The following is a 10,604-nucleotide window of genomic DNA, read 5'->3' as shown; positions in this document are numbered from 1 at the left end:
AGAAAATGGCAGCTCCTCTTCTGCATCCAGCTCTTTCCTTCCTCTGTTTCCATGAGACATCCATCTGCTCAGAAAAGCCCTATCGCCGTTAAATCTGACTCAGTAGCGTGTGGCCAACCTTCCTGGCCGTCCCTGCTATGGTCTCTTGGATTGGCAAATGAGTCAAAGAGAACCAAGATGGCAGGCAAGGTGTGGTGGATACATCAGAGGCTGAAGCAGGAGGAGCAGGAGTTCAAGGCCAGCTTTGGCTCTGCACTAAGTTTGAGTGTAGCCTTAGCTACATCAGATCGATCTCAAAAAAAAAAAAAAAAAAAAAGTCCCTACCCCCACCAAAAGAAAACAAAAACCAACAGAGACACAATCGTTTCAAAAACTAAATTACAATTTGTTTCTGTGGTCTTTTGCACCTCCCTTCCAATTCTGATGGGTGAACAGCATGTCCCCTGACCAAGAAAAAAACAAACAAACAAAAAAACCCCAAAAACCAAACCAAACCAAAAAACCCAACCACAAGAACATCTTAAGCACAGGCTGTGAGTCATAGTCATAACATATTGCACATGGTGACAGTGTTCCTGAGCCCTCGCACTGCAAATCCCAGACATGGGCTTTTGCTCTAGCAATCTCTTGCCTGTCAACGCTGGTGTCATATACCACGTTAGTCCCTTCCTCCCCACTTTTCTAATATTCCACAGTATGACTACCCTTTAGTATTGGCCAAACTCAAGTCTGGGATCAGTTTAACCTCAGCACTAAAAGCAAGTGGTGGAGGGAAGTAAGGGCCAGTTCAAACCTTTGTCTCCTTCAAACAACATTCCCCCACCAGGGGGCAGTAATCCAAGTCCAATAGGCGAACACTTGCATCCCAGGGGTGGACTCTTGCAAAGTGAGCCTGAGAGGTGGTATCCCTCGCTGTTGTTATCCACCAGTTGGTCCCAAGTTGGATTAATAAAAGATACAGCCTCATGTGGGACAGACAGACAGTGTGGCAATTCAAACTTTTTGCTCCTACAGAATTTTCAAGTATCATAAAAATCCCTGACACGGTATGTAAACAAGATTTTTTTTTTTTTTTTCAGGATAGAAAGCTAGACTGTTCCAGGAAGCAGCAGCATGTGAAATAGCTAGAAGAATGGAAAGATTTGGGGTTCAAAAACAAAGGGCAGGCAAGATAGCCACTTACTGTGCCTTATGGGCTCAGTGCTCAGGCCTAAACACGGGCCATGGGACCCTTGGAGTGGAGCTAGGGAGAGAAAGACACTCAGGATGGATCTTCTAGGGACATAGACAGACGTGTCAGGTGCCCCTTCTTTTTCAGTGGTATGGCTATGAAAAGTAGTCTTTGAGAAGTCCGGATGTATGCAGTCCTCACTGTCCAAGTCTGATATGCTCCATCGGATCCGCAGTTCAGGGGAAAGGTCACAGAGCCATGTCTTTGTCCTCCAGGCATACACGGAAGGATTTCCCAGAGAGATGCTGTTGGGCGTATCCCTGGATGTTTTGTTCTGTTGATTTGTTTTTAAAAAGAGCAAAGACCCTCTCTACTTAAAGGTACTAGGTTCTCTGTCCCACCTGGATGAGCTCTCCTCTTAGGTATTTACTTCCTTTGTCTGGATCTTTCAGGATTCTCCCTGTGGTCCAAGTGTGGCCTAGCTGTCGAAACAGCCTGCAGGGAACATATGGCTGCCGCTGAAGTAGCTGCTTCCGTAGGAGGCCGTAAGGCAGTGCCTGGGTTCAGCTGCTATGGCCATCTGCATGCTAAGGGATGCAGGGACGGGCACAGGACACATATCCAAGGGCTGGAGGGTTGGGTATGGCGTGTGGAGGGATGGACCAGTGTCTCCTGAGAGCAGGCCCCCTGAACGGTGGGCCTGCAACGAGTCCCGATATGCCAAGCACAAGTCCTGCGCTGGACTCTGGAACTGGGCTAGAGTTGTTGGCGGTGGCTGGCTGAGAGTCGGGTAGGTGGGCGGTTGGAACAGCACTTGGGCGGGAGCTGATGATGAGCCCGGCACCATGGCCAGCGTCTGGCTCTTGACTGCAACGGCATCCTTGAGGACATTGTCATAGGCTCTGAAAGGAAAAGGCTCAAGTGAGTTTTGGAGATGCAAGGCCACTAGGCACCTGCTTACCTTCCTCGGTAAGTGGGACAGTGCCACACCACTCAACGATGACACATTATAACACAGCCACGGCTATCGACTTACTAGACTCAGGCCTCAGGTCTCAGCTTGCAGCTGTTTCTGTCCCCAAACCTCTCTGATCCTGTGCAAGAGTAGGCAAACTTGTCCCCGCAGCTCCTGAACCTCCTCCACACCTTGGCTGTTAAAGCCCCAGCAGGTAATTTGGGTCCCACTTGCTTCTGTTCACTCAGCACCCCAGCACTTGGCAGAGACCCTCCCCTCTGCTACTTTCTAGGTTCTTCAGGGCCCGCTCTATCCCCATCTGGGAGAATCTCTAGCAGCTACAAAGCAAACTGCCCCCTGGGGTTTGGAAGCAAGCAATGACAAGCAACACGAGCCTGGGGACTGATACTGGAGTAGCCATCATCGGTCAAAACAGGTTGTGTACTGACTTGGGGACGTTTTTGTTTGTTTGTTTGTTTGTTTGTTTTGAGACGTTTCTCTGTGTAGCCCTGGCTGTTCTGGAACTTGGTTGGCCTCAAACTCAGAGATCTGCCTGCCTCTGCCTCCCCAATGCTGACATTAAAGATGTGCACGCCCATCACCTGGCTTGACTTGGGGACTCTAAAAGTATACAATTGAAGACTCAGTCTAGGGAGCAGGGCTAACATCTTAGAGTGGGTCTCCGATATCACAGCAAAACTGCTGGCATTCGGATGTTGAGAGGTGGCTCTTTGGGGACTGAAAGTCTTCTGCTTCTGCTACCCAGACCCAGTCACTCAGGCCTGCATAGAGGTAGTCACTACCTGCTGGTGGAAGAGGGAGGTAACTGCTCAAGGGCTATTCAGATCTCTCTGCACTCCTCTTGGTAGCCATTATTGGTCTCTTTGGCTGCCAATCTCTATTTCACAGTGTTAGATCTAAAATTACCCACTGACCCCTTAAAAGAGGCTGTGATCTCTTAGCTGAAGCCACTTTGGACCTGGTTGGCTAAGTGGTCACTTTTGCAGCTTGCCTGAGAAAAGGAACTTATGAGAGAATGAATTCGCAAAATCACACTGGGACTTACATCAGTCAACCCAGATAGGATGGAGTTCAGTTGATAGAGTACTTGCCTAGCACGCATGAAGCTGAGTTTGACCCTTAGCAGTAAATCAACTGAGCATGGTGGCACACACCTGTAACATCAGCACTCAGGATGGAGGGGCAGAAAGATCGGATGTTCAAGGATAGCCCACTAGCTACATAGTGAGACTGAGTTACCCTGGGCTATGTGATACCCTGTCTCAATAGCAAAATACAACAATAGGATGAGTGTAGACATGAATATAGGAGCAGGTGCCCCCAGCCCTGTTCCTCTTTTCCCTCTCTCTCCAATCTTAAAAATGCAAAGAGAAACAACCAACTCTCAAAGCCCCATTCTTAGTTCTTTGTTTTTCCAAGACAGGGTTTCTCTGTGTAGCCCTGGTTGTCCTGGAACTCACTCTGTAGACCAGGCTGGCCTCGAACTCAGAAATCTGCCTGCCTCTGCCTCCGAAGTGCTGGGATTAAAGGCTTGTGCCACCACTGCCTGCATTCTTAGTTTTCTTTTTCTTTTCTTTTCTTTTTTTTTTTTTTGAGACAGTTTCATATTTCTCCTAAGCTGACCTCCAGTTTTCAATCCTCTGGCTTCAGTTTCCCAAGTGTTAAGGTTATAGTTGCATGCCGCCATACCCGCTTTCCAAATACCACTTCTGTCAGGGGTCACTCTGCTCATTTTGCCTGCAACACCTTATCTGGGGGAACTACTATCTGTCCCAGACTCAGAAAATCCCCACCCTAAAGTTAGTTCCACTCCCCCCCCCCCCCCAGCAAATAGAAGGTCAATATTTCAGAAATGTAGCCAATCAGGAGAGGACTTACACCAGCAGGATTTCGATACACGTGCTGAGATGCTCTAGGGAGTAGCTCGAGACCCTCTGCAAGTCTCTGGTCCAGTAGGGAGACAGCTGAAGGCAGATCCTGGAGGCCCCAACACAGGCTGCAGCAACCACGGAAGGCTGGAATTTGTAAAATATATGATCTGAAAGAAAATTCAGAAGGCATTAGTGCTGGAAAGTTGCCCCATTGAGTCTCTTGACTGGTCTGCCGAACAGCAGACAAATGAATCTGCTCAAGGGCTATGTAGTGTTAGCTTTTTACAAATGGGATAAGAAACTAGAAAAGATCAGGTGCCATTGTTTGGGCTTAAAGTTTTGGGATTCAGTTTGTGGCTTAGAGGGACAATTTTTTTTAAAACCTTGTCTATACTCCCAGAAAGGAAGTGTAGAGGGACAATTTTTTAAAACCTTGTCTACACTCCCAGAAAGCTTTAAGATGCTTGCTGACAGGCTATAAAAAGAATCATAAAAATCTTTCTTTCTCTTTTTTTGGTTATTATTGATGGACAGAGTCTGGCCAATGGCTGCTTGCACAGAAACAATGTCTGGTTCTCAGAAAGCACCAGAAATCTGATGAAAAAAAATGAATGGCTATATGAGCCTGATATTAATAAATTTATCTAGGCTTACAAAGTAATATTAAAGATATTTAAATCACATTTATTTATATTACTAGCAGGCACATGAAGTGTGTAAGATATTTGTACATGTGGCAGTCAGAGGACAACTTGCTAGAGTTAATTTTTTCCTTCTACCAAGTGGGATTCAGGGATCGAATTCAGCTCCATCTTCAGCTGAGTAATCTCACTGGCCCCAGAAATGTTCCGTTTTCTCTCTCTTTCTTTCTTTCTTTCTTTCTTTCTTTCTTTCTTGTTTATGTTTTGTTTTTGTTTGTTTTGTTTTGTTTTGTTTCAAGACAGGGTTTCTCTGTATAGCCCTGGCTGTCCTGGAACTCACTTTGTAGACCAGGCTGGCCTCGAACTCAGAAATCCTCCTGCCTCTGCTTCCAGAGTGCTGGGATTAAAGGTGTGCGCCACCACGCCCAGCTTAAGACCTCTGAAGATAGGTTAACAGGTACAGTGGACACTCCTGCACTTTTCAGGGATGATATCTGGTACATAACTATTTGCTATCAATTTGCTCATAACTTTGAATTACTTCAACTTATGCCTTTGAAAGTATCTATCAGTTTAGGGCAGAGTAGTTATAGGAAGAGCAATAGAGTCAGACTTCCAGGTTCAAATACTGTCACTGACCTTTGCGGGGGAAGTGACTTAACACTTCTTCTTCTTCTTCTTTTTTTTTTTTTAAGATTTATTTATTTATTTTATGTATATGAGTGGCCCATTGCTCTCTTCAGAGACACTAGAGAAGAGGGCATCAGATCTCATTATAGTTGATTGTGAGCCACCATGTGGTTGCTGGGATTTGAACTCAGGACCTCTGGAAGAGCAATCAGTGCTCTTAACCACTGAGCCATCTCTCTAGCTCTGACTTAACACTTCTTGAGTATAAATTTCCTCACTTATAAAATGGGAATGACCGAAACATCTTTGCAAGGGGTGTGTCTTAGTTAGGGTTGCTATTTCTGCGACGAAGCACCAAGAACAAAGCAACTTGGGGATGAAAGGGTTTATGTGACTTATATCCTAACTCAAAGTCCACTGACGGAAGCCAAGACAGGGACTCAAACAGGGGAGGAACCTGGAAGCAGGAGCTGATGCAGAGGCTATGGAGGAGTGCTCCCCGTGGGTTGCTAGGCCTGTTTTCTTATAGAATTCAGGACCACCATCCCACCCATAATAGGCTGGGTCCTCCTATATTAATCACTAATTAAGAAACTTCTTATAGCCCCATCTTATGGAGGTATCTTCTCAATTGAGGCTCTCTTCTCTCAGGTGACTTCATCTTGTGTCAAGCTGACGTAAAACTAGTCAGCACAGGGTCATTGCGAAGTTCAAATGAGTTAATGCATACAAAATTCTGCAGCAAGGCATACAGCAAGTGCCCAAATCACTGATATCCCTGCTCTGGGCTATTTGTCTTATGGTGTGGCAATAGTATTCTGACCAAACTTAGATTTAAAAATCTGTCTGTGAGGGCAGCAGTCATGGCTCGGCTTTATAGAATGTTTACGCAACAATCACGGGCTAGAATCCTAGCAACCACATAACAAGTTGGCCATCCTGCCATTCCCTGCAACCCCGACTGATGAGAGCAGAGATGGAAGAACACTGTAGTTTGCTGGTTTCTAGATGAGCTGAAAGCAAACCCCAGGGTCAAGAGACCCTGCCTCAAAGGAATAGGTAGAGCGATGGGCCTATCACTCTCTTCTGGTGTGTGTGTGTGTGTGTGTGTGTACAGAAGCCATCACTTTCTTCTATGTCATTATGATGAGATGCCTCAGTCTCTCTGTGGCTCCAAATTGCAAGGGGAACTGTTGGCTTAATGAGGCTTTTGTTTGAGTCCATGAGAAAATACACATACATACACACACACACGCACACACACACTCAGAAATACAGAGACACAGAAAGAGACAGACAGATAGACACTGCAAGTGTTGCTCCTTGGCAGCCATCTATCTTGCTTTTTTTTTTTTTTTTTTTTTTTGGTTTTTTGAGACAGGGTTTCTCTGTATTGCTCTGGCTGTCCTGGAACTCACTTTGTAGACCAGGCTGGCCTCGAACTCAGAAATCCACCTGCCTCTGCCTCCAAGTGCTGGGATTAAAGGTGTGCGCCACCACGCTCAGCTTATATCTTGCTTTTTGAGAGAGGGTCTCACACTGGAACCTGGGCCTTATTGATCATGCTGCTCACTAGCTAGCAAGCACCTGAGATTCTTCTGTCTCTGCCTCCCTATCTCTTGGATTGCAGGTGTGTCTGTCACTACGTCTGGCTTTCTCTGTGCATTCTAATGCCTGACTACAGAGCTCCTCACACGTTCACAGCAAGCACATTATAGCCTGGGCTGTCTTCCCAGCACTCCAGACACACCAACTTACTACTGCCAATGCAGATGTGAACACTGTCACCTGCCCCATCCTATTTAATCTGTGCAATGACAGCCCCTTGGGAATGATCTACTTGTGAGTTGGTGTGATTTAAAGGTTCCCATATGAAAACTTCCCAGGTGAGTTGCTGGTCTCTAGGTACTGGTGATGTTTGGGTAAGCTGCTATTTTGTTTCTGCATTATGCTGCTATAGCACTGAATATATCCTGCATTTCTTTGCAAAGATACGGGCATGGGGGTTTGAGGCATGAAAGAAGGCCCTCTCTAGATGGCACCCATCCCAGCCTCCCATGCCTTCAGCCCCCTGGCTCTATGCTCTCACCTTGCAGGGTAACTTCTAGGAAGTAGTGAGCATACTCCTTGAGGCACTCTTTGGTCTTTCGGAGGCAGGTGGTGGGCCAGGCGTGGCAGTGGTGGTCCTTCTGGCTGATGGAGGCCAAGAGGTAGTAGTCCAGAAAGTGGGCGGGCGTGGGCAGGCAAAGGTCCCAGCTGAAAGCCTCCAGGAGCAGAAGTTCTGTGGTCAGCAGCTCCTTCTTGGTGAGGGAGAAGTTTTGGCTGCTCAGGATCCTTGTATTGTTTATCTGCTCCAATTTAGGCACGCGGTCTTCCCTGTCTTCAAACTTACCTACGGGGAGGCAGAAGCACAACTTACTAGAGTAACTGAACCCAGGATAGCAAAATCTCACCTATGATGTCCGGATGGTGTTGACAATACAGACAGGAAGGAAGGGTAAGAGGGACTGCCCGGGAATAAAAGGTTGTATTTGGATCTGGAATCCTCAAGCCATCATGTCCTGCTATATCACTGTGATGAGATGTCTCAATCTTTCTGTGGCTCCAAATTGCAGGGGAAACTGATGGCTTAATGAGGCTTTTGTTTGTGTCCACGGAGAAAACGCAGAGAAAATGCAGACGAATGCTCAGATAGACGCCTAGAACATCCAAGGCACTGGAGAGCAGTCAGGGGCAGCTTTCAGGTTCCCACATTCTCTGTCTGGCCATCACCAGTCCAGGCAGAGCCATACAGCTTTGCAAGTCTGACCCCATCTTGCTAGGTGTGGAAGAGGCTGTCCACAGCTCGCCACTGTCTTCCATGGACCTCCTATTCTAACCATGCCAGTTTTAGTTTGAGTTGCCTTGGAAACAAGTTTGCTTGGAAGGTGATTTCAAAAAAAGACTGGCAAACTGGGGGGAGGCAAGAGGGAAAGGAAGAGAGCCCTAAAGAAATCATTGAGAGGTGCAGCGGTGGACACCTGGAGCCTGACCACATATGAAGGGATTCTGAAAAACAGTTAAAAATACAGGCTTTAGACCTTGGGTTATACCCTCAATAGCCATAAACAGGGGCTTCTCTAGCCCTAAGGGTCAAGACTAGAAGCTATTGGGGGACATGGTAGGCCCACTTGGTGAGGCTCTGCAGGGTGGAGGCCTCCAGACTAGGCACTGCTTTCTCAGGATACCACTTCACATCTGGTAGTGGATCCCATCTGTCTTAGCTAGGGTGTTACTGCTGTGAGCAGACACCATGACCAAGGCAACACTTATAAAGGACAACATTTAATTGGGGCTGGCTTACAGGCTCAGAGGTTCAGTCTATTTTCATCAAGGTGGGAGCATGGCAGCATCTAGGCAGGCATGGTGTAGGCAGAGCTGAGAGTTCTACATCTTCATCTGAAGGCTGCTAGTGGTAGACTCACTTCTAGGCATCGAGGACTACGGTATTAAAGCCCACACCCACAGTGACACGCCTACTCCAGCAAGGCCACACCTCCTAATAGCACCACTCCCTGGGCCAAGCATATTCAAACCATGATACTATCATTGGCAGGTCTTTGAAAGCACTACGTCTCCTGGCCTTGTCTGCAGAGCTCTGTAGCCCAGAAAACCCTTCTCCATCCCTTCTTCACTCAGCCAAGCTTGATGTATCCTTCACTTCCAAGTCACTGTCTTGGGCAAGCCTGCCCTAATTGAGCCACTTGAGGGTCAGCCTGGACCTGGTCACCTGTGATCTCCATGCAGCCTCATAGGGTGCAGAGCAGCTGCTGAGGGACCCTGTTGGGAGGGGCACAGATGCCTCATGGCTGTGGCCATTGACTCTCGGACCCCATTACTTACCAGCCTCTCTGGAAAGATTAGAAGCACCCACCCTAGGCTGCTCGGCAGACACTCCTATTCTAAATGCAAGGATGCTGGGGCAAAGCGAAATGAATCTCTGGGTGCCCTGGGATCTGTCTTATTAGGGACCCAGCAACAGCCCTGACAGCTGGGTGGAGATGAGAGGGTAATTGGATATATACACAACAGGGAGAACGCAGAGACCGCTCTTTCTGGTCAGGGCCAGTCTCCTTCCAGAGCGCAGTTTGCTGCTGCAGTGGGGATGCCCGCAGTGGGTGTGGCCTCCATGGAGAGCTTGGGGGCAGGGTAAGCACAAACTGTCCAAGCAGGGAAAAGCTTCTCTAAGGCTGCAATTGGTGTCCCACTGGCATGTGATGCTCATATCCAGTTCCCCTCTTCCTTACCCGAGGATGTGATCCCGTGGACCGAGGACCCTCCTCCTTTTTTTACTGCTCTCACTCATCCAGTGACTTTCTAAGCTTAGTTGAAAACCCTGTTAACATCACCACCTCCCGATTCTAAGACCTCCTGTAGGTGGACAAATGAGTGGATGGGCAGTTCTTCTCTCTTGCACGGGAACTATACTATTTGCAGTTTCTCTGGGGAGTTTATACCTCCTATGTTTTTCTCCAATAACCATATATAAATTTAACTTTTTGTTTGTTTTTTTTTTTTTTGAGACAGGGTTTCTCTGTGTATCCTTGGCTGTCCTGGAACTCACTTTGTAGACCAAAAAAGTTGTCTGTGAAGTCAGAAATCCGCTTGCCTCTGCCTCCCAAGTGTTGGAATTAAAGGCATGCACCACTACTGCCCGGCAAATTTAACTTTTTAACTTTTTAAATTTTCCTTTAAAGAGTAAAGAAAATCCAGGTGTGGTGGCACACGCCTTTAATCCCAGCACTCGGGAGGCAGAGGCAGGCAGATTTCTGAGTTTGAGGTCAGCCTGGTCTACAAAGTGAGTTCCAGGGCAGCCAGGGCTACACAGAGAAACCCTGTCTAGAAAAACCAAAACCAAACCAAACCAAAAAAGAGTAAAGAAAAATAAATTTTAAAGAATTTAAATTATTTTAAAAGAATTTTTAACCAGTTTTTTTTTTCTTTTTTTGTTTCATGTATTTTGAGACATGGTCTTATTATAGAGTTCTGGCTGGCCTCGAACTCAGAGATCCACCCACCTCTGCTTCCTAAGTGCTGGGATTAAAGGCATGTACAATCATACTCTTCTTTTTAGTAATTTTAATTATGTGTGTGTGTGTGTGACAGAGAGATAGATAGAGAGGCAGAGACAAAAACACACAGAGAGAAAGAGAGAGGCAGAGACAGAGAGAAAGACAGGCAGAGAGAGAGAGAGAGAGAGAGAGGGAGGGAGGGAGGGAGGGAAGGAGGGAGAGGGGAAGGGGTGGGAGAGAGGGGAGAGAGAGAGAGAGAGAGAG

At 47.0% G+C, this 10,604-nt stretch overlaps 1 protein-coding gene across 1 annotated transcript in view; it reads right to left on the bottom strand.

Annotated features, from left to right (window-relative positions):
• Positions 1-365: 365 nt before the first annotated feature.
• Positions 366-10,604, bottom strand: part of Ccnjl (cyclin J-like) — a 58,251-nt gene continuing 48,012 nt past the window's right edge. The window contains exons 4-6 of the mRNA NM_001045530.2: positions 7,379-7,681; positions 4,026-4,185; positions 366-2,073 (exon numbers count right to left, since the gene is read on the bottom strand). Of these exons, the coding sequence (NP_001038995.1) occupies positions 1,650-2,073; positions 4,026-4,185; positions 7,379-7,681 (887 nt within the window). The 3' untranslated portion in view covers positions 366-1,649. The remainder of the gene's footprint in view (positions 2,074-4,025; positions 4,186-7,378; positions 7,682-10,604) is intronic.

The sequence above is a fragment of the Mus musculus genome, chromosome 11 (assembly GCF_000001635.26).
Source record: "Mus musculus strain C57BL/6J chromosome 11, GRCm38.p6 C57BL/6J".
Taxonomy (NCBI): domain Eukaryota; kingdom Metazoa; phylum Chordata; class Mammalia; order Rodentia; family Muridae; genus Mus; species Mus musculus.
Note: the sequence above shows the minus strand (reverse complement) of the source record. Positions and strands in the feature narration are given on the sequence as shown.